The sequence below is a fragment of the Stigmatopora nigra genome, chromosome 12 (genome assembly GCF_051989575.1).
Source record: "Stigmatopora nigra isolate UIUO_SnigA chromosome 12, RoL_Snig_1.1, whole genome shotgun sequence".
In the NCBI taxonomy this organism is placed as follows: Eukaryota; Metazoa; Chordata; class Actinopteri; order Syngnathiformes; family Syngnathidae; genus Stigmatopora; species Stigmatopora nigra.
In genome coordinates, this window is record NC_135519.1 from 11,968,237 (window position 1) to 11,992,296 (window position 24,060).

At 41.5% G+C, this 24,060-nt stretch overlaps 2 protein-coding genes and 1 long non-coding RNA gene across 11 annotated transcripts in view; 2 read left to right on the forward strand and 1 right to left on the reverse strand.

Annotated features, from left to right (window-relative positions):
- The window catches only part of LOC144205133 (methylated-DNA--protein-cysteine methyltransferase-like), a 39,080-nt gene extending 32,986 nt beyond the window's left edge, over positions 1-6,094 (forward strand). For all 5 annotated transcript variants that reach the window (XM_077729272.1, XM_077729269.1, XM_077729270.1 and 2 more), the window contains exon 6: positions 5,934-6,094. In XM_077729272.1, coding sequence (XP_077585398.1) covers positions 5,934-6,019 — 86 coding nt within the window. In that variant the 3' untranslated portion in view covers positions 6,020-6,094. The remainder of the gene's footprint in view (positions 1-5,933) is intronic.
- The window catches only part of LOC144205132 (transcription factor COE3), an 85,552-nt gene continuing 66,135 nt past the window's right edge, over positions 4,644-24,060 (reverse strand). For 2 of the 4 annotated variants that reach the window (XM_077729266.1, XM_077729265.1), the window contains exons 11-16: positions 20,790-20,878; positions 15,621-15,686; positions 15,238-15,409; positions 8,325-8,510; positions 7,223-7,390; positions 4,644-6,342 (exon numbers count right to left, since the gene is read on the reverse strand). In XM_077729266.1, the coding sequence (XP_077585392.1) occupies positions 6,311-6,342; positions 7,223-7,390; positions 8,325-8,510; positions 15,238-15,409; positions 15,621-15,686; positions 20,790-20,878 (713 nt within the window). In that variant the 3' untranslated portion in view covers positions 4,644-6,310. The remainder of the gene's footprint in view (positions 6,343-7,222; positions 7,391-8,324; positions 8,511-15,237; positions 15,410-15,620; positions 15,687-20,789; positions 20,879-24,060) is intronic. The other 2 variants (XM_077729268.1, XM_077729267.1) reach the window with 1 other exon arrangement.
- On the forward strand, positions 7,669-10,892 carry LOC144205135 (uncharacterized). Of its 2 annotated transcripts, XR_013328009.1 has the most exons (6): positions 7,669-9,831; positions 9,895-10,103; positions 10,177-10,249; positions 10,318-10,395; positions 10,459-10,531; positions 10,600-10,892. It is a non-coding gene; the product is annotated as an uncharacterized LOC144205135 (long non-coding RNA). The 2 variants fall into 2 exon arrangements; XR_013328010.1 differs by lacking the exon at positions 10,177-10,249 and having other exon boundaries at positions 9,895-10,112.

Here is a 24,060-nt window from a genome sequence, read left to right on the forward strand (position 1 = left end):
AATGTGTTTGGCTTATTATGATTGACGATTGATGATTAAGTCCTCCAGCTGACACACAGCGGCAAAGCCGGTGAGTTGGAATTGGATGTGACACATACACAGTTCTGCGTGTTAGGTAATTCGTTGACGAGGGGCCAAATTCATTTATGGAACAGCGGTATTGGCAGGCGTGGACACTCTCTGCAAAAACAACGATAATCACAGAGGTTTGGCGCGCCGTGACAAGGACTCTTCTGGGAAAGGCCCTTACACGCCGCTTTGTTGGCCGTTCCTTGCCCGATTGCGGGGAACATCCGATTCTAGAACACGGCATTAACCGCGCCTGATCTTTTTCGACACGGAAAAGTACTCCAAGTCTTTCTGTATGTTAAAAAAGTCAGCGAGTGAAATAGAACGCGAGGAAGGAGGGGTGGGGAGCCATTTAATCTCCTTTCGCATTCCCCATTTTTCCTGCTAATGAGCCTTATTGACAATCAAACAGAAGCTGTCATCCCCCAGGATGCAACACTCCCATCCCCAGCCTGTTTGTCATAGTGTCCTGGCAATCAGAGCCGCCTGCAAGACCAGGCTGGCAGTTAGCGCTTCTCACAGCGCCGCTGCCTGAAAATGGCACACTTCCTGTAGAGTTGCAGCTGCCACCTCTGCTACTTCCATTACTTTCTATAGCATGCAGATGTTGTATCAACATTCCCTGCCAAGGGGACCGCAATAACTGCGAGATTCATGCCATGTTTCAGAGGCACGTCAATTTCTCAAGTGGCACAATTAAAGGGGGAAACGCAGCACCGGTTTTACGAAAAAAAAGCCTTTTTTCACTTCGTTTTTTCTTCTTTTGCGTCCATTTTGTTTAACTACCCTTTTTCCTCAACTCGAACCGTTCTGTGAGCCTTTGTGCGGCGGCGGACCTGTCGTGACCCACGGCGGATATGGAAATGGGGCGAAGGTTTTATGGGCCAAACGGATTGGACACAGTCAAGCTCCGGGGGCATGAATATTGGATGTTATTTCTGCTCCCTTTTTATGTAATCCATTGCCAATACATTATTAATAGATGATATCATATCCAGAAGTACCGGACAAAGCGCTACAGAGGGGTACTATGAAAGAACCTCTATATAATGGGACCGTGGCAGTTATTTTACAGCCGCATAACGGCACCCCCACCCCCTCCCCAGTACCCGGGCCACATTTTAGGGTGTCGTTTAAGGGACCCCGGTGAAGTTCGTAAAGGGAAAAAAAACAGACTGAACGTCTAAATCTTCCATTTGTGAATGTGAAAGTCACTGAAACATTAATGACGTATCAAATGACACCCAAATTCAAGTTTAATGGCTCTTCCCACACGCCCAGATACTTTGCTCATTCTTTCTTCAACTGCGCAACTGAGTGAAGTGGAAATCTTTGTACGGATCTAGTTTGCGCCGCCGCTAAGCCGCCGCCGCCGCCGTGTGTGTTGTTGTAACAGGGGAACCACGTATTATCAGATCTTCCCATTCACACATAGACTATTTTAAATAAGAAAAGGGTCAAATCTCTTGTTTTTTTTACTGGAGAATTGTTCCCAAAAAAAGGTCAACCCCGCTTGATGTCATCTCAAAGTAGTTGCGTACCATAACTGTATCTAAACTCCCACTTCCCCTACAGCCAATCCCTTTAATAAAAAAAGACCACCTCAGCATAGTAGCCAAGATAAACCATTGTCACGCTATTTTAGTTTGATGAGCCCTTGTCCGGACACGCCTGAGCACAAAGGTACGACATCCATTTTAAGTCAACCTGTGACCCTCCTCAATAACGGCTAATATTCCCCTTTTTTTAAGGTCAGGTAGAATTGTTTTTCCTCCTGGGAAAGCAGCGATTGATAAAGCGCAAACAGAAAGCTCTTTTCTGAATGCTTGTCCTCCATGGCCCTGGCTGAAGGTTTCATTCCTTTTATATGGCACGGCCCAATTCCCAGCCCGCACGGCCATTGTGGCTCTTTGAGCCGGCACTCTCCATTGACTGCCTCATTGTCCGGTCGCCCTTTTATGCGAACGCTATCACCGGAGCGTAATCTTTCACCTGAGCGGCCTCGCCGACGGTCACCTAAAGCGAAGCGGGTCACACGCCGAGACGCCGCGATTAAGACCGCCCCGCTAATGAAGAAATATTTATTGCCGCGGATTGACATTGACTTTAAAAACTGGACAGATGGGCCGGGGCAGCACAAGATACGATACATATAAAAAAGTGCATCCGTTAACAGTACATATGAAATATAAAGAGAGAAAAAGTTTGCCCATGTATGCTCTGGTACCACTTTAATCTTTTTTTTATTACTCTTCAGCATGCATAATCTCATTGATACTGTTTGATTAGCAACAGCATAACAATTTTCTCAAAATAAGACTTTTTGTACTTTAAAAGTGGTGAAACTACAAAAAAAAATCATATATTTTTACTTTTCAATTCTGAGAATAGCTCTCCAGAAATAACATTTTATAAAATGTCAATCGTTTATGGCTCTCTCCTTCAAAAACATTCCCGACCCGTCTATTAAAAACCTATCTTTTAATTTTTTGGAGGGGGATCCGCCCTTCTTCATAAATATAACAATCCACAAGCAAATATCTGAAGCCTGGCTCTCGGCAAGATCGATATTGCTTTCAATATTTCTCTCTTTTGACAGATAAGCAAGTCTTGATAAGAACGGCCGCGTTCCCTTTTGATTACGTGACCTCTTCACCTTTCCACGTCGGAGGAGGGAGGGAGGCGGCCGCACGCTATGGCACAGGGGAGGGGCTCCATCGGGCTATGGTTATGGGGCATTATTGACCCAGAGATTTATAAATATTTCATGCACACATTTAGATGACGGCGTAGGGTGGCCATTAAGAGTTCTCCAATAAAGAGGCTCTCAGAATGATTGAGTGGCGTAGCTCGGACACGGAAACCTGCTGAGACAATCCAGTGCACCTCCGCTATGCGTCCAACCGCTTAAAATTGGCAACAACTGAGCAAACATGTCATTTTTGATTGTACTTTTGCCCCTCACAACTTGCCTGTCTATTTTTTTTCTTCTCCACAACCCTCCTCGAATCCGCTCAACCGAACTATTGTTCCCCCCCCCCACTGCCACGGTGGTCCGTGCCCAGCTTTTTATTTACAGCAGCCCCCTCTCTAAATGTACAGTTTGCGCATTTTCCTTGCCAGATTTTCGTCATGAATAATAGAGACGGCGGTAAGCAAAGGCGATAGATCCGCAGACGTAAACGTGGAAACAGATAATGCAATGTCAGGACACTATTGTTATCAGACACTTTGGATTATCCGGGGAATGATTTGAGGGGCAGCAGGAGGCGATCGCAGCTGAAAATTAAATTGCTCTTTTGAGGGCGTCTGCTCTTTTTTGCGCTATCAGCAACCCCCCCCCCCCCCCCCCCCCCTCCTCGTTTTCCCCCACACGGCCGACTATCTGAGCGGCGGCAGAATCGGCGCACTTGACATAATAAGCTGCGATATGCTGATTGGCACTCGTGTCGTCGCCGCTTAATTGTGCATTAAAAGGAGAGGTGTCCTCGGACAATGTTGCCTTGATGGGAAATTGACATTTTGTGACCTGCTACTCAGAACGCCAGATAAGATACTCTCTTGTTTTTAGGGAAGAAACCCCCCCACGGCTCCTCTCCATATACACACACCCCTAAACACTCCTCTCCTTCTGTTTGACCCACTTGATGAGTATAGATTTCACAGTACCACCCCCCTCCGTCCCCTCTTACCGCGCTCCCTCCTTTCAGCTCACAAACTATAAGGGTTTCCAAACGATACGGGCTCTTATAGACAAAGGATAACCTTGCTCTTTCAATGTATTGATTCTTTATTAACGAGGTGGCTTAATGCAATGAAATGAGGGATTCGAACCAGACCCATTTGGGGTGCTTTGAATAAAAAATAGAAAAAAAGACGCTAGTGTTTATGAATGAGTACAATGATGCTTTGAAGTAGCAAGAGGATCTCGCAATGTCAGAGCGCTTTGTCGACAAGAGCGGGTGGAAAGAACTGAACCCCCCCCCACACACACACTTGTGCATTTTTTTGTAGAGGTTACGCTTTTACACGTAAAATAGCATCACAGCTTTTCATCCTGGCCTTCTTCTAGTGGTTGTTCACACTGGAAAAGTCCTCATTTAAAGGCAAATATAAGTATTTTTTTAGTTTTTGAACTATTTAGCTACTATTGACGGTCGTAGGCGTGCAATCCATTTCAACCAAAACGGACGATAGTGGTCAAAAACTAGTCTACTAGTGATAAAATGAAATTCACAGCATGATTAGGTGTCTTTTGTCGTCGCTAAAACTGAAAATGTTAACTGCGAAATCTTAAGAAAACATCGTTTCCATTTCAAATGTTGACATTTTTAATGTTTCTCCCCTGTAAACATGTTTAAGCTATGTGGCAGAGTTATAAGTGGTGATTAGAAATGACTTTTTTTTTTTTTACATTCTACAAAACAGAAAATAATACAACCACAAATGGAGCCTGTTTTTTTTTTCTTCGTTTGTTCGTTTCTTAATTTTTTTTGTCCTTTTTTTGTCCTTTTTTTTATCTCCAAGGTTGTCCCTCATGCACATTAGTCTCTATTGGATCTTAACAACTATCATATGGGTCACAAACAATTTATTTGACAATACAACCAACAAAGTTTTCTCCAAAAATGGTCTGTATAGATAATTTAAAATCAATATAAAAATAAACAATGAAGTTTGACTTCCCCTTTTAAAAAAAAAAAAAAAACAACAAAAATGGACAAGAAAGTCTCGACGGAGTAACACAAAGTTTTTTGAGAGAATACACATGAAATATATGCACATTGCATTTCATCAAATACAAAAAAAAACAAAAAAACGAAATGAAGGCAACATTTCTTGGCTGAATTATCTGTGCTGCATCACTATATTAAGGGCAATGACGATTAATACATACATAATGAAAAGCAATATACAAAATTTCAGAGATAAATACATTATTTATAGTTGATATGTTACAAAATTTCCCCTCAGTGAGCGCAAGTGTGTGTTGGAACAGAAATATGACGATGAACTACTTTTTACGCCCTACATTCTCAACGGATTTGCTTTTTTAACATTTTTTTTTTGTTCTTTTCGACATTTTTTTGAGTGTTGATTTTTAAAAGAACATGAAAAAGACAGATGTATAAATATTTAGCACAAGTTTGGCAATATCACAATAGTCTACCATTTTTTTTTAACCACATATAAAACACAAGGGAATTGGAGCTATAGAAGGGAGAGAGAGAGACTGCTCCTCATCAACAAGAAACAGACTTCACAGTAGCCTAGGAATGCATTAATATACAGTGCTAGCAAAAAAGTTGAAAAACATGGCAAAACACACTTGCTTAAAAGGAAGCTCTAGACATGGAAGTACATCATATTCATCAACAGAGCAGTGTTTTTTGTACACATCAGTGTGCTTGTTGAGTCAAAAAGGATTTTTTTCCCATTTGAAGATGATTTTTTTTCTTCTAGCTACAATAAATTACAAAATTTAAGTTAAAATGCAGGAATGAAACATGGTATACAACTTCATTCAACCGGCCCCGCCCCATATTTTTGGCCCCACCCTCATTTCCCCTTTTTGTAATTTTTGGATCAATTAACTACATGATAGAATAATATCTCTTATTATAATTTCCAGTTGAAAACGGTCTTGGCCCCTTTTTGTGTGTGTTTTTTTTTAATTCGTCCTCACACATTTAAAAATACAAAAAAAGTCACATTATAAAGACGCACAACTCTTTGTGTGTGGATCTATTAAAAGAGAAAGGGAAAAAAAAGAGAGAGAATCTGAGGCAAACAAGTTCGTTGGCAAATGTACTGTACATCAGTGTTTTTTTTTTTTTTAACTGTACAACGTGTGTACTCCGCAGAGTCCCCTTCCAGTATTGAACGTGTGGTCGATCGGACGGCGGATCCAAGGCCGAACGAAGCGCAAGCCGACAGGTATACAAAATAAACCCTTCATCATCCTGTGTCCTCCTCGTCAAGGGTGATGGAATGAGTGGGCGGGAAAAACAAAACAAAACAAAAACCAAACAAAAAAAGTCCCACAGCGAAAAAAAAACAATCTTCCTGGTGAGATCCTTTATTTTTTTTCTTCTGCTGGGTTGATAAAGTCATTTAAAAAAAAAAATCCTCCATTCATCTTTAAAAAGAGATCAAGCGGTTGACTATACATGGCACCAGCACTTTTTTTTGCACGTCCTGTGAAAGTGGTAGACTGGTGCTTGAGATGACGAAAGTGCATTTACATTGGTGGGACCACCAGGCCGGACATGGCTGAGAAAAAGAGGAAAGGTTCTATTAGTTGATTTGCTTTAAGACACTTGTGGAAATTAAATGCAATGAATAGTGCAGCTACATGTGTGTATATGTGTGCATGGGTGTACGTGTATATGGGTTCGTGGTTATTGGGTGCATTTGTGTTCGTATTTTGGTGCGCAGTTGCGTCTGAACGAGAGACTTTGGTAAAAAACGCTGACATTTACGTGCAACGTTTTCACTTGGGGTTTCTGGCGTTGGCGTGCAAGATTAGCCGCGATCCGAGGTATCATTGCCGGGGTCATTGTCGCCGGGCCATCTGTTCGGGGGTGTCATTAGCGACTGTTGCCTCACCCAGACTGTGCACGGGTACACTCGTGCATTTGAACAATTAGGCGACTAGTGAACTGCCGGGAATGATATATTATTATATTGCTTGGAGTGTATTTGTAGAGTCATGGTTGGAATGCTTTTAAGTTTGCCAGCGCAGATGATGATGGCGAGGCATTGCTCATTAATTTCTGCACAACATGTATTAATAAGTATGAACGTGTTGTGAGATGAACTTTAATTTCCCACTTCATTAAGCCCAATGTTATTAATCTTGGGGCGCGTACGCGACAGCTTTGCTTGTTTTCAAACCAATCACGTCGCTGGTGACGCGAGCACGCACATAACCTAATAAACATAATTACCGAAAACAATTCTGGCGAGCTTCTTCGTCGCCGGAGATCATCTTTACCAAAGGGCAACGAGAGTGTGTGTGTCGGAGCGCTAGTTGGAGTAGTAGGATGCATGTGTGTGTGTGTGCGTGCATGCCAGTGTACGTTTTTGTGTGTGTTATGATGTGTAAATTGGCCTGTCAAAATGCATATAAGTGTAATGATTAATCCCTCACCGAACCGGACAGAGGCCTGAGCAGCAGTATCTGACCAGTAGTCCGTAGGGAAAGGATGAGGGGGTGAGGGGGGCTCACCTTGCAGTCCGTTGCCGTTGGCGCTGGTGCAGGAGGGGGGTGGGGAGGCCTGGGGTCGGACCACAGGGGCGAAGGCGCTCTTTTGTTTAACTGCAGAGACGACAGGGAGGGAGAGGGCGGGAGAGGGCAGGTGAGACTGAGAACGTGCTGTGAGTAGTGCTTAGAGAGGAAGAGGGCAGTTTAGGTAAGGCTGAGGTAGTGTTGTTACTTTTGGGTTCGGGTTAAAGGGAGTAGGCGGTGGGGGGGCACAAGATCAGTATTGACCAGCCACCGTTTACTTGCAAATTGGAACTATGCCTAGATTTAACAATACTCACCTTGTCGGATCGTGACTTTAAAAGGAACGCTTCGTTACTTTGACACGTTCTTGAGTAAAGTTTTATGAAAGTTGACGCCGTATTAAGAAGCCTTTAACAAAGTTGTGTAGTTGAGGAAACGAAGACTTAACATATAGCATCCTCACTTGGCTTAATTATGTGGGAATTTTGGAGTAGTGGTTGAAAAATGTGCTTTGTTCAATCCAATTGTGATCGTTGTATCAGTATTTATCCTGATACTCTATAGCAGGGGTAGGGACCCTATGGCTCGGGAGCCACATATGGCCCTTTTGGTGAGTGCATCTGGCTCTTTGCTAACCTGTGAGTTATATATTGTTATGGTTATATATATAGTTATATTCACATTTGACATAGAAGCGTGGCCTACAGAACCCAAACTGTCAAGTCCAGGTCTCAATTATTTGTATTATTATTATATGATTTTCATCTCAGCCCTTAGGTGAAAGCTATGATAGGCAATAGTTCGTATTAAAGAGAACAATAATACTAATAACCATAATATAATAAGTTAAATGTCCTGTCCTAGGTTAACTTTGCTTGTTGGAGGAAGACTTGGAGCGAGCCATTGAAGGGTTGGTAATACGTTAGCAACAAAGTTTTAACGGGCGATTTATTGAGGCAAAAAGCAATGTGGGAAGTGGAATTCAATCAACGGCACTTTGGTGCTAAGGCGGTGGGCTACTCACTTCCATATGGGGAGTTGGCAGAGGATCCGTTGAGAAACCCCGGGGAGCTTGGCACTCCCAGGTTCATGCCGGCATTGCCGTAGCCATTCATGCTGTTGCTGACGGTGTTGTAGCTCGACTGTTGTGGGGTGCTGCTGGAGATGTAGCCCCGGGGGGACACGCTGCTCGTGTTCCGGCTGTAGCCCACTGTGGAATTGGATAGAAGGAGTTGGGTGCTTTGTCTGTATAGATCTCTTTGTGTTTGTGTATATATACATAAACTTATATATGTATATAGGATTGTCCCCCGCCTCTGACCCTGGAATCAGCTGGGATAAGCTCCGGCACCCCCCGCGACCCTCATGAGCATAAAATGGTTCAGAAACTGAAATGTTACATATGTATACATGGTGTTCCAAAATATTTGACCCCATTTTGCAGGCCAATAATTTTGACAATTTTCATTGGAATTACCTCAAATTTTCACAGCTTGTGTAAAATATTGTATATTTTTTTGTGTAACATTTAGTGTTTGTATCTAAAAAATGCCTTACTATACTATTAAACATTTTCTCCTAATTGTTTCCAGATATTTGTAGTCAAGACCTTCAAATGACCACCAAGGAAAGTGTGGCGCAGAGGTTTGTTCACCGGACTCCCGTCCGGGAGACCTAGGTTCAATTCCCGGTCGTGACACATTTTCACTTAGTTGTTTCTGTGGACTTCTTGTCAAGAAACTCAAATGATTACTAAGGAAAGTGTAGTCACTTGGTTGGCACAGAGGTTAGATCACTGGACTCCCGTGTGGGAGACCTGAGTTCGATCCCCTCTGTCGTTTGGCTGAAAATAACTGGAAAGAAGAATTGGTCAATGGATTAAGATGAAGAAGAAAAAAAAAAAGGAAAAATCTTTTTAATTTTTATTAAACACTTAGTCATACTTTTCAGCAAAAGGTTATATTCCGAACTGCCTTCGGCAGTTCGGAAGAATGTTGAAGGACCTGTCTGTGCGAAAGGCGTTCTCGGGTCGGCCTTCGGCCGACCCTCGACCGCTTGCTTGGTCAGTGAACCGCCGACACCGGGAAGCGAACTCACGTTCTCTCGGTCCGAAGGCGAGTGTGCAACCCACTACACCAACTCGTGCCCCACTTATACAAGGGTGTTGAAACGTTTTATCCAAGGAAATGGGGTGAAACACTTAGTCATTTTTTGGACAAAATGCTTCATACACTACTGAAGACTTATACACTTAAACACTTAGAATTAGAACTTATTCTTTTAACTGAATAATATTTGGAAAATCTTTGCCTGCACTGGGATTTGAACCCAGGACCTCAGAGGTGGTAGACTGATGACTTAGCCACTGGGCCACCACCCTGTGAGGGAAAGCAGTAGTACTTGTACTTTTACCTCTTTCATTTACCTGATTAATATTTGGAAAATCTTTGCAGGCACTAGGATTTGAACCCAGGACCACAGGGGTGGAAGACTGATGACTTAACCACTGGGCCACCACTCTGTGATGAAAGGTAGTAATACTTATACTTTTATCTCATTCATCTACCTGAATAATATTTGGAAAAACTTTGCAGGCACTAGGATTTGAACCCAGGACCACAGAGGTGGAAGACTGATGACTTAACCACTGGGCCACCACTCTGTGATGGAAATTAGTAATACTTATACTTTTATCCTATTCATTTATCTGAATAATATTTGGAAAATCTTTGCAGGTACTTGGATTTGAACCCAGGACCACAGAGGTGGAAGACTGATGACTTAACCACTGGGCCACCACTCTGTAATGGAAGTCAGTAATACTTATACTTTTATCCAATTCATTTACCTGAATAATATTTGGAAAATATTTGCAGGTACTTGGATTTGAACCCAGGACCAAAGTGATGGAAGACTGATGACTTAACCACTGAGCCAACACTCTATGAGGCAAGTTAGTAATACTTATACTTTTATCTCATTCATTTACCTGAATAATATTTGGAAAATCTTTGCAGGTACTTGGATTTGAACCCAGGACCACAGAGGTGGAAGACTGATGACTTAACCACTGGGCCACCACTCTGTGATGGAAGGTAGTCATACTTATACTTTTATCCTAATCATTTACCTGAATAATATTTGGAAAATCTTTGCAGATACTTGGATTTGAACCCAGGACCACAGTGATGGAAGACCGATGACTTAACCACTGGGCCAGTACTCTATGAGGTAAAAGTGTAATACTTATACTTTTATCCTATTCATTTACCTGAATAATATTTGGAAAAACTTTGCAGGTCCTTGGATTTGAACCCAAGACCAAAGAGGCAGAAAACTGATGCCTTATCCACTGGGCCAACACTCTTGAAGATTAGGCAGTAGTATTTGTTGTTTTGTCTCTTTTCACTCCCAGATCATACTTAGTACTATATTGTGCCTTCAAGTGGGAAAAGTTAGGTATGCTTACTGAGCACAGCAAACCAGGATTTGAACCCAGGTCGACAGAGATGGGAGGCCAAGGCCTTATTATACTATGTTGCCTTTTAAGACAATAAAGCCTTACTATACTATGTCGTTTTTTGAAGACAAAAAAGCCTTACTATACTATGTCGTTTTTGAAGACAAAAAAGCCTTACTATACTATGTCGTTTTTTAAGACAAAAAAAAGCCTTACTATACTATGTCGTTTTTAAGACAAAAAAGCCTTACTATACTATGTCGTTTTTGAAGACAAAAAAAGCCTTACTATACTATGTCGTTTTTGAAGACAAAAAAGCCTTACTATACTATGTCGTTTTTTAAGACAAAAAAGCCTTACTATACTATGTCGTTTTTTAAGACAAAAAAAAGCCTTACTATACTATGTCGTTTTTGAAGACAAAAAAAGCCTTACTATACTATGTCGTTTTTTAAGAAAAAAAGCCTTACTATACTATGTCGTTTTTGAAGACAAAAAAGCCTTACTATACTATGTCGTTTTTGAAGACAAAAAAGCCTTACTATACTATGTCGTTTTTTAAGAAAAAAAGCCTTACTATACTATGTCGTTTTTGAAGACAAAAAAGCCTGACTATACTATGTCGTTTTTTGAAGACAAAAAAGCCTTACTATACTATGTCGTTTTTTGAAGAAAAAAAAGCCTTACTATACTATGTTGTTTTTGAAGAAAAAAAGCCTTACTATACTATGTCGTTTTTGAAGACAAAAAAGCCTTACTATACTATGTCGTTTTTGAAGACAATAAAGCCTTACTATACTATGTCGTTTTTTGAAGACAAAAAAGCCTTACTATACTATGTCGTTTTTGAAGACAAAAAAGCCTTACTATACTATGTCGTTTTTGAAGACAAAAAAGCCTTACTATACTATGTCGTTTTTTGAAGACAAAAAAGCCTTACTATACTATGTTGTTTTTGAAGAAAAAAAGCCTTACTATACTATGTCGTTTTTGAAGACAAAAAAGCCTTACTATACTATGTCGTTTTTGAAGACAATAAAGCCTTACTATACTATGTCGTTTTTTGAAGACAAAAAAGCCTTACTATACTATGTCGTTTTTGAAGACAAAAAAGCCTTACTATACTATGTCGTTTTTGAAGACAAAAAAGCCTTACTATACTATGTCGTTTTTTGAAGACAAAAAAGCCTTACTATACTATGTCGTTTTTTGAAGACAAAAAAGCCTTACTATACTATGTTGTTTTTGAAGAAAAAAAGCCTTACTATACTATGTCGTTTTTGAAGACAAAAAAGCCTTACTATACTATGTCGTTTTTGAAGACAAAAAAGCCTTACTATACTATGTCGTTTTTTAAGACAAAAAAGCCTTACTATACTATGTCGTTTTTAAGGCAAAAAAAGCCTTACTATACTATGTCGTTTTTTAAGGCAAAAAAGCCTTACTATACTATGTCGTTTTTTAAGACAAAAAAAAGCCTTACTATACTATGTCGTTTTTAAGACAAAAAAGCCTTACTATACTATGTCGTTTTTGAGGACAAAAAAGCCTTACTATACTATGTCGTTTTTAAGACAAAAAAGCCTTACTATACTATGTCGTTTTTGAAGACAAAAAAAGCCTTACTATACTATGTCGTTTTTGAAGACAAAAAAGCCTTACTATACTATGTCGTTTTTTAAGACAAAAAAGCCTTACTATACTATGTCGTTTTTTAAGACAAAAAAAAGCCTTACTATACTATGTCGTTTTTGAAGACAAAAAAAGCCTTACTATACTATGTCGTTTTTTAAGAAAAAAAGCCTTACTATACTATGTCGTTTTTGAAGACAAAAAAGCCTTACTATACTATGTCGTTTTTGAAGACAAAAAAGCCTTACTATACTATGTCGTTTTTTAAGAAAAAAAGCCTTACTATACTATGTCGTTTTTGAAGACAAAAAAGCCTGACTATACTATGTCGTTTTTTGAAGACAAAAAAGCCTTACTATACTATGTCGTTTTTTGAAGAAAAAAAAGCCTTACTATACTATGTTGTTTTTGAAGAAAAAAAGCCTTACTATACTATGTCGTTTTTGAAGACAAAAAAGCCTTACTATACTATGTCGTTTTTGAAGACAATAAAGCCTTACTATACTATGTCGTTTTTTGAAGACAAAAAAGCCTTACTATACTATGTCGTTTTTGAAGACAAAAAAGCCTTACTATACTATGTCGTTTTTGAAGACAAAAAAGCCTTACTATACTATGTCGTTTTTTGAAGACAAAAAAGCCTTACTATACTATGTTGTTTTTGAAGAAAAAAAGCCTTACTATACTATGTCGTTTTTGAAGACAAAAAAGCCTTACTATACTATGTCGTTTTTGAAGACAATAAAGCCTTACTATACTATGTCGTTTTTTGAAGACAAAAAAGCCTTACTATACTATGTCGTTTTTGAAGACAAAAAAGCCTTACTATACTATGTCGTTTTTGAAGACAAAAAAGCCTTACTATACTATGTCGTTTTTTGAAGACAAAAAAGCCTTACTATACTATGTCGTTTTTTGAAGACAAAAAAGCCTTACTATACTATGTTGTTTTTGAAGAAAAAAAGCCTTACTATACTATGTCGTTTTTGAAGACAAAAAAGCCTTACTATACTATGTCGTTTTTGAAGACAAAAAAGCCTTACTATACTATGTCGTTTTTTAAGACAAAAAAGCCTTACTATACTATGTCGTTTTTAAGGCAAAAAAAGCCTTACTATACTATGTCGTTTTTTAAGGCAAAAAAGCCTTACTATACTATGTCGTTTTTTAAGACAAAAAAAAGCCTTACTATACTATGTCGTTTTTAAGACAAAAAAGCCTTACTATACTATGTCGTTTTTGAGGACAAAAAAGCCTTACTATACTATGTCGTTTTTTAAGACAAAAAAGCCTTACTATACTATGTCGTTTTTTAAGAAAAAAAGCCTTACTATACTATGTCGTTTTTTGAAGACAAAAAAGCCTTACTATACTATGTTGTTTTTGAAGAAAAAAAGCCTTACTATACTATGTCGTTTTTGAAGACAAAAAAGCCTTACTATACTATGTCGTTTTTGAAGACAAAAAAGCCTTACTATACTATGTCGTTTTTTAAGAAAAAAAGCCTTACTATACTATGTCGTTTTTGAAGACAAAAAAGCCTTACTATACTATGTCGTTTTTGAAGACAAAAAAGCCTTACTATACTATGTCGTTTTTGAAGACAAAAAAAGCCTTACTATACTATGTCGTTTTTTAAGAAAAAAAGCCTTACTATACTATGTCGTTTTTTAAGAAAAAAAGCCTTACTATACTATGTCGTTTTTTAAGAAAAAAAGCCTTACTATACTATGTCGTTTTTGAAGACAAAAAAGCCTTACTATACTATGTCGTTTTTGAAGACAAAAAAGCCTTGCTATACTATGTCGTTTTTTAAGACAAAAAAGCCTTACTATACTAGCTCGTTTTTTAAGGCAAAAAAGCCTTACTATACTATGTAGTTTTTGAAGACAAAAAAGCCTTACTATACTATGTCGTTTTTTAAGACAAAAAAAAGCCTTACTATACTATGTCGTTTTTAAGACAAAAAAGCCTGACTATACTATGTCGTTTTTTAAGACAAAAAAAAGCCTTACTATACTATGTCGTTTTTTAAGACGAAAAAGCCTTACTATACTATGTCGTTTTTTAAGACAAAAAAAAGCCTTACTATACTATGTCGTTTTTTAAGACAAAAAAGCCTTACTATACTATGTCGTTTTTTAAGACAAAAAAGCCTTATTATACTATGTCGTTTTTTAGGAAAAAAAGCCTTACTATACTATGTCGTTTTTTAAGAAAAAAAAGCCTGACTATACTATGTCGTTTTTTGAAGACAAAAAAGCCTTACTATACTATGTCGTTTTTTGAAGACAAAAAAGCCTTACTATACTATGTTGTTTTTGAAGAAAAAAAAGCCTTACTATAATATGTCGTTTTTAAGGCAAAAAAGCCTTATTATACTATGTCGTTTTTGAAGACAAAAAAGGCTTACTATACTATGTCGTTTTTAAGACAGAAAATCTTTGCAGGTACTTGGATTTGAACCTAGGACCATAGAGGTGGAAGACTGATGACTTAACCACTGGGCCACCACTCTGTGATAGAAGGTAGTAGTAATACTTATACTTTTATCTCATTCATTTCCCTGAATAATATTTGGAAAATCTTTGCAGGCACTTGGATTTGAACCCAGGACCACAGAGGTGAAAGACCGATGACTTAACCACTGGGCCATCACTCTATGAGGCAAGGCAGTAATACTTGTACTTTTATCTCATTCATTAATCAGGACCTATAAGTCTATATTGTTTTAGAGTTGGAGCAGGTATAAAAAATATATATATATTTTTTAACACGTCTACGAAAATGTCCTAGTTTCCGTCACCCCGTCCGTACGTTTTGAGAACCAGCAAGCGTGTCTTACCTTGGTCGTTCCCTTGTGACTCGGACACGTTGACCGCTAGCTGGCTGCTGAAGGAGTTAACTCCCATCATGCCGTGGGAGGCCGTGTTGGCGAGGGAAGGGATCTGGTTGTGGTTGCGGGGAACGCTGTACAGGGCCTCGGCGATATCAGCTGCCCTCTTCAGAATGATCTCCTGAGAAGCATATAGAGGAAAAGGGAAAGGTTGGCCAGTTTCCTTTTTTAAAGCGGCGGCGCCGCCACTTTTATGCCTCCTTCACGGCTAACGGCTATAGGCTTTCGCTCACATCTCGCTCCAGTTATAGTGTTGCGGAAAAAAAAACCCTATGGTGATGCTCTCGGTAAATATCTCATTCATTTGAGTGCGTAACGGCGCCCATACACACCTGATTGTTGTGCGGCATCCCGTACAGGGCCTCCACGAGGTCAGCCGCCCTCTTCAACAACACCTCCTGACGAAAGGAGAAGAAAAAAGAGAAGAAAAATGTTGAGAGCCCATACAGTAACAAAGCGTATCGGAAACATTACACGGCTAGCCGTGTAGGCTTTTTCCACGGCGCCCCGAGTGAAGAGGAGTGCTGTTTTAAGAGGCGCAGCTCCTTCATTTACACACTACTTTACTCCTTTCATGCATGCAGAGCGGTGAATAATGTTCCCTATCTTAATTAAAGCGGCATAGTCCTTTAAAAACAACACCTCGCGCCTGATTCCGTGCTTGCAGAGTTCAGCGCCGAGGCCCTCTCCTCAGAACAATAAAGTGAATTAGCTCTGGGTTAATCTAGTTCTGTTGTAATGACATTAAGGAATTTTTCAATTAACCTCTTTGACTGGCTGATGCAAAGGACTTCACAAATGACTTCCCATCCAGTAGGAGCTGGGTGCCCATGCCTGGGGGATACGGATGCTGGGGATGTGCTCTTATCCATGTCTGCACGCTCGCCCCCGCTCTACAATGCGGATTAGTCGTGTCGCTTTTGGCTCTTAACGCCTAAAACCACTTGGCCTAGGATCCCGTTGGCCTCGGATCCCGTTCCGAGTCTTTATCTGGCCTTTGAATTCGACCAAAATCCCCCTCTCGGGTCTTTACTTTTGAACAAGAAAGCTTCCGGCACATTGGAAAACACTCAAAAAAAAACGTTCGAGCGTTGTCGTTGTCACCTGCCACAAAGCGGAGAGATTTGTTGACCGTTTTTTAGAAGTCTTGCTTAAAAGCAATGCAAATCTGTCAGCAAAAAAAAAACATCTCAGATGGTGCTTGTTTTCTTCTCACTTGGACTGTGTTTTCTTTCACGGGCCGCGGTAATTTGTCTGAAGTGTTCCATCGCTTGGCAATGGCGGCACGGGATTAAGACGGCAGCTGCCGTAAATGAATGTAAACACAGCCTCCGTCGCCGCCTTCAAACGGCGGCCTACTACGACGACGCCGGGCCCGCGTTCGCTCGCGCTGGCTGTTTACGGCTGCTTTCATCCCAAAGAGCGTATCCAGCCCAGCCCTTGATTTATCAAGATGAATCGCCATCCAACATACGGCGGCGCGCTTTCTTATAGAAACATATCGCTTAATCCACTCCGAGTCACCGGATGGGTGGTTCTTAGAATGGGCATTTACCTCTGAAATTGGGGTGTACGCTCAACGTCGCATGCATCTAGTTTGCATACAAATAAAGAATTACGCCTTGTCGTGAGGCAGGTAGGCTAAATGAGAGGACCAGCTGTCTTGATGTGTTCTCATCAGGCAGAACAGATTTCTCTCGCACTCGCTGAGTGAGATAAAGTGGCTTTCCTTGGCTTTTTGTCTGCGCTTAATAATTACCAATAATCTATTCCATCATATTTCAAGCTCTCCTACATGGCTCTCAATTTTAAGCAACAATTAAAGCAATTAAGAGCGTCTCGCACGCCAGCCATGTTTCATTTTCCTGTAAAATGTCCTGCCGCTCCTTGTCCATATGGTACTTTGCGGTAGTGACATAAGGACAGCTTGGTGGAAAAAAAAGGAAAGAAAAGAAGAAGAAGGGAAAACGATATTGCCTCTCATCCTTAATCTGTCGTTTACCGCGTGGCGTCTTAACTAACCGAGCCGACTGGCGGAGGCTACGATTAAGTGGCGTCCCCGTCCAATCGGAAAAGGACGACAAGCGCGGCATCCAATAAAAAGGAGCAAGTTTGTTGTCTTCCGACGAGACGCCTTCATGCGGATCAACTCACGCTGTGAATACGATTAGCGGCGAATAGCGTTCTGGGGGCATTTCCATGTAAATCTCAACGCTACTCTAGAATAAGTGTAATTGGCTTTCATGTCATGGAGACATATCAGAAGACGGCATGGTAAATTGAAACAATTAAAGGCCTCAAATGATTCCTTTTGTCGGCTGACAAACGCGTGACCGATTTCCGCTGTTCTACGTCTCGCTTTGCATAAAGGTCTGGTGTCGAACAAGCGTTTAAATGGAGGCGCTGGCATGACAGATCACCCAAGATTTAGAAGCTGCTTTCTTTCTCTTGCTGGCTTGCTCACTCGCTGGCTGGCTTGCTCGCTGGCTGGCTTTTTCTCGCCGAGGGGAAGTCATAACAAATGACGCATTGTCATAAAACAAGCGGGAAACGGGGTCTAAAATGTGATTCTGAGCGTAGTAGATTAACACGGACCTTGTATTTATATTATGGCAGTTAATAAAAGAGGGCCTAGGTTATGTAGCTCCGAGTGCTAATGCCATTATAAAAGTGTAAGGCAATTACTCTGTTAGCTCTAGCCCGAGGTAATGAATGCATTTAGAAGCATAGGGCCATTAGATGAAGGTACTTCAAAGAGCACAGGAAGAGAGATTCATTTAAATACATGGGTAATTGCTTGACATGAGCACATTTGTAATATTTTTTTTTTCTTGGCGGATTATGCGAGGAATTGGAAAAGAATGGGGCTTAGGCTCATTTTGGGGTGGGGGCTGGGGGGGGGGGGGTCTTGGGGTGGAGTGGGGGAAAGTAAAGAATCCAAAGCAATCAGCTTAATAATAAAACAATATTGAGTTTCCACTTTTAATTTCATAATGAATCTAATTTGTTACAGAAGAGAGAAATTGAGTGTGATATAATGTGATATTCCAGTCTATTTGTCCATTACTGCCAGAGGGCACAAAATGGTATTATAAATTGTCTTTTTTATATTATGAATAGAAAATTGTTTTATAACAAGATCTTAAAAAGAGGGGTGGAGGTGGGGGGTGCAATTCCAAAGTCTCTCTTCACTTAACGCAATGCCCGCAAACCAATCTCCTTTCTCATCACTTGACTGCTCACACTTATTACTTTCATATTCACCCTGGACTTTGCATTGAATTTTTATATCTGCTCTCCTCCCACAGGGTCAGACTGTCATCTACGATGTTGTCTTAGAATTACGAGGTAAACTTCAATCAGAGGCGGACCCACGCACCAACACCACCACCACCACCGCTCTACTCCTCTCCCCTCCATGTTTATTTTTTTTTCCTTTTTCTCTATGTAGCAACAATATTAGCGTGCATCCCTCGCTATCCATGAGCACTCCCATATTGGCTTTCTGTCTCCTTACAATTACCACGTGTCTTACTGGTCCCAGAGAGAAGGCTGGTGGAAATCAATAGCGCAGTAATATTATCAACTGGAGGGTGAAGTCATGGGAGGGCGGTGCTTGTGGGTTGGGTGTCGATTTGCCTTTCTGCTAATGCCTACCCTGCTTTATCTCCTTTTTATAGAAAGACCCCCCCACCCAGCACCCACACCTCACCTGCAGTAATGGCCGCTTTCTATATGCCGTTTGTGTTCCGCCGGCGGCTCCTTTATTGAGAATCCGCTCTTGACCCCTAGCGTTGACCCTCGGATGGCAAGCTTAACAATGACGAATCACTTGGTGGGATCATTTACATGCCCCCTGAACCCCATATTTGGGTCCATTAGAGAGCAAATCAAATATTTATGTTGTTTATTGGAAGTGCAGGGTTTCATCTCACTCTGTGATTGTTTCATGCAAAAGGCTGGCTAGAGAGAGAGAGCGCTATATTAAGTATACACGCGCCTAGGAAACTAATCTCGGGTCCGGTGTCAAGAGCTGTCTCACTGCCAACAACACTTTGTATTCATGGAAACAAGTCTGCTTTCTCTGTAATAAAGCTGTGTTTAACAACGTGCCTGTCCTTTTTTTTTGGTTTCCCTTCTTGTTGCAAAGACACTGTGACTTTATAGAATAGAAATAGTACCCCCGAAAAAGAAAAGGAGTGGATATTAAAGGTACTTTAACCCAATGGTCAGGGTTTACTTGCTAAAATTAGAGTCACATTTCATGTCAAGGTGTTGTGGCGCGTCTCCACGGGGACCGACTCCTAATTGAAACACTTCATATAGCTAAGAAAGGGCTAGCTGTGATGCTCTACTTTTTTTTCCTACGTTGGCTCGGTCAAACATCTTTAGCGACCACACACACCGCCCGCTCTTTATTAAATTGTCCGCCGGACGTTAATGATATTGCCGCGCCGCATGCTGGGATTTAATAGATAAGGTCTTCAGAGGTTCTACAATGTTATTAAAACCCAAAAGGTGGCCACTATGGCTTTACTACGTGGCTAACGCTTCCCCCGATTTGACTCATCGTTCATATTACGACATCTGGAATGTCAGTCACCGAAATGGTGGCTGCAATTAGTGATAGATTCTATCGGTAGGAAACGATTTAAAGCGTTTTACTTCCACCTTCTCGTTCTACGAAGTCAAAATGGTAAGCACGTAAGACGTGGCGGCTTTCAAGCACATCGCCCGGGTTCAAAAGGAAAACAATAAGAAAGCCAAAGCATAATAACACGCAGTCTTTGTCTATTAGCGGCGGTAAGACGAGGGGGTCTACGGCACAGGGTTCTGTAAACAAAAGATTAAACCAAATCGAGCTGCAGAAAATGAAAGGAAAACATGAGCGGGGTAATGAGGGCGCAGACGTGGTGGTTTCTGACCAGATTACCATCTCCACAGACTAGTGGAGAGGAAAAGGCCTGATTGAGCTATTTTACCGCACAGAGAGTTTACGCTTCTCTCTCTTCACTCTAAACCAATGCAATTACTACGCTGGCTAGTGGTTAAGCCACATATGTGAGGCAAAGCTGTTCCCTTTTTTTTTTCTTTCTTTTACAACACTACGCTTTGGTGGTAATGTGGCTTTGTTTGATTCCCACCTCCACCGCATCGTCCCTTTCAATGTTCCCTCTAAGCTGCACACTTTCGTCTTCTTTGCGTAGCAGCAATCATATGGCGTGCAGTAAATAAAATCTAAACTTTTTTTTTTACTCCTTTCCCCATGATGGTGCTGTTTATGCGGAAGCCAGTGGCAGTAGCTCTGTCCACTCTTATGTTTTTTTGTGTTTTACAGCATGTTTTACAGGAAAAATTAGAGGGAACATTGACATGCACCTGCTTATGGCAAGTCACTAACATTGGTACTCAGTGCGCTAAGGGATGTTGTCTTTCTGCCCAGACTAACGAAAAATTTGAGGAAATATTCAAATGCGCTTTTGCAGAGATGGCAAACTGACCTTTGGTAACCTCTCGGGGTCGCCGGGGTGTCTGGGGATGACCTTCTGCAGCCTCTGGAAACCGTAGTCGATGGTTGGCTCATTCAGGGCTGCAAGAGAAGAGAGATAAGCGTTATTAAAATGTTACTTTTTCGTCTTTTTGGGTGTTTTGGGAAGAGCGTAATTGAGCAATCTGTTAGCGTTTACAGTCCAAAAGTCATTTTAAAATGTCTAATTTCAACAAAACCTCAAAGGTGTCAAATCATCTCATGAAAAAAGCAGCAACTCGGTGGGTGGCGATGAAAAAATGACACGGTTCCTCATGACACTGGTGTCACCGAGTGTTATTCCATTAACAGCCGTGATGACCTACATCAGTGGCGGGATCCTTGCGAAGGGACCCTCCCCCGTTTTTTATCTACCGTAGAATATTGACTAGGGCTAAACTACGGAGCGGGTCTCTTTTAATCTAACAGAGCTTTAATAATCTGTGAAAGGCTGTCCACACATTGATCTAGTGTAAGCCGCTGTCATCTCACACTTGGCCAGCCAGCCAGCGTACGTACGTACGTACGGTTACGGAGCGCCCTTGTGAAATACGGCGGCGGATCCCACGGAGCCATCAATCTTCCCCAACCCTCAAATAGTAATCTGGAGCATGAGGCATATTGGGCAATGAATCAGGGGCACAAAGTAAATGAATCATAACCAAGACTTGGGTGAGAGCGGGGACGCTTTATATGTCTGACAGTCCTAATGGGTAATTGAAGGCTTCCTCACAGCGCCCGCCCGCTTCTAAACAATCTCGCGTACGTTCGTCGGCGGGCGAGGAGAGGAAAGGGAGGGAGGGAGGAAGAGAGGGAGGCGAGCGGTGCAAAAGGGGGAAGGAACGACTTAATAGAGAACATCACTTCTCAATGTAGATATCATTTTCAGGAGAGTAACTCTGCCGAGCGAGCCCGGCGCTTCATAAATCAATGGCTTTCTATGGAGACTAATAAGAAGTGCCTGCTTCTATTCATTGTTCAGCCTGTAATTTGGCCCATCACTCATTACTCAGTGTGTAATTTCAGCATTAACGCCCAACACTTTTCGCAGAACCTGCTCCAAAATGTGCCAAAAACAGAGTCACTCACGGCAGAATATTTGGCGCTTTCGCCACATTTTTGTCCCCATCTACGCTAGCTGAAAATATGCATGCCTCGGCGCACCACTCGTCCTCGCAAGTACGGTAATTGCCAACTCTAGCGTGATCAAACGCAGCAATTATGCGTTCAAGCATAGGCGACGCGGGGCGCTAATCGATCGGGTGGTTCTACCATAACGGCGAATGGCGTACAGTAAAAAAAAAAAAAAAAAAAACGCAGCTTGGCCTCACCTGAGCGGCCTGGAAATCTAATTTGCCGTGTCGTCACGCATCCCGAAAGCGACAAAAGAGCTCGCTTCGCCAAGTGGACAAACGCCATCTTGCCCTTAATAAAGGATTGATCCGGCGTATCGATCGTACATGACAAGGCGGCGGCGAGGAATTTGGCTCCTTCCCTTTGTTATTTCCAAGCGCCTTCTTATCTAAACGCTCGTGCACCTGTCAGGGAATGCGCGTGCGTGCTTGGGTTCGACCCCGCCGCTCGCTGTGATGTAAATTGTGTATGTGTAAAAAGCACTCCATAATCAGGCCATCCATCATCAGAGGCTGTCAGTAGGCGCTCTTAGGGTGATACATCACGCTCTCCTGTCCTCTACCTCAGCTGGGGCCTGCTCCAGCCGCTAGGCATGCTGGGAAATGCAGACCAGACATCGGGATGGCGAGGATAAGGACGCCATTTAAGGTTGGCGACATCGGGAAGGCTGGGAAATATCGAGGTTGGAGTCGGGTGTATCGTCGGCGTGACGACGTGGCGTTCTCATCTATCATGGAGATGATCTTTGTAACAACCCCGGCGTAATGAAATTGGTGACACGGAGCGCCATCTGCTATCGATTTCATGCAAATGCTTGTGACAGCTGATGGAGACTTGCATTAGCGCTAAACGGCGTTGTCAGTTGATGAGTTGACAGTTTTGTAGTCGCGGCATGTACGCTCTGGCGCAGACAGACACAGACAATGTCAATAATCCCGTAAGAGCTGCCCATGATATATACTGAGCGCTTTTATGTAGCCGGGGGAAATAAATGGCGTACCTGCGCTTTGTTTTGTGTGAGCGCCGAAGATTTCGGTACTCGCTAAAAACGATTTTTAGAGTGACTGTTGCGTTCACTTTTTAATGCCATGTGCACTGAACGACTACTTTTCTGAACTTTTCTTCCTTAATTTATTTGATACTATTTTATTCAAAAAAATATTATGGGATGTAGGACTGGGAATTGAGTTTAAAGTCTGTGTTTTATTTAAGTGTTTTCAAAGAAAAATTTATATTTGTTATCCTTATTTTGTGCTGACCAAATTGCAGATGAGCATGGTCGTTTTTTTTAAAGAAAACAGCCTTACTATACATGGTCATTTTTCAAGAAAATAGTCTTACTATACATGGTCATTTTTTAAGGAAAATCGTCTTACTATAGATGGTCGTTTTTTAAAGAAAAAAGCCTTACTATACATTGTCATTTTTTAAAAGAAAATAGCCTTACTTTACATGGTCATTTTTTAAAGAAAAAAGCCTTACTATACATGGTCAATGAGCAATATGTATTTACATTAAATAATTGTGGGGAGGGGTTACACAGCTCAAATTGTCATGCTCCTCTCTATGAGACCTTTCAATCGCTCCATGGAAACATGAAACCCACCACAGACATCCCATAAATCCTTCCCTGGGTGGGGAGTCTAGCCAAGGGGGGAGGGCAGGGGGGATAGAGGGGGAGCTATGATACGGGGTGGTGGCAGTGGTGGATTGTTTAGAGGGGGGTGGAGGTGGCGTTTGGGGGGGTTCTAGTAGTGGTGAGGGGTTTTGCTGGCACGTTCCAGTCACGCCCGCTTCCCGGCCGGCGGCCAATCAATACCACTTTCCTGTTTTAGAGGTGGGTAATTATGAGGTGGAGAGATTGCGTGACCTTTCACCCCTCCTGCATTACTGGGCTGATATTAAGATAAATTGCCTGATTTTGGGTAAACATATGCTGCAATTCAAACTGTCAGCACTGGTTTGCTCAGGGATAATTTGTATTGATCTCCTGGCTTCTTCCCCATTTTGCTTACTGACCTCACGGATAATTAGAGAAAAAGAGACACGGGGAGGAGGTAAGGCAGGACTTGCATTTGAATATACTTTGGAGAACGGATGAAGAGCGCAGT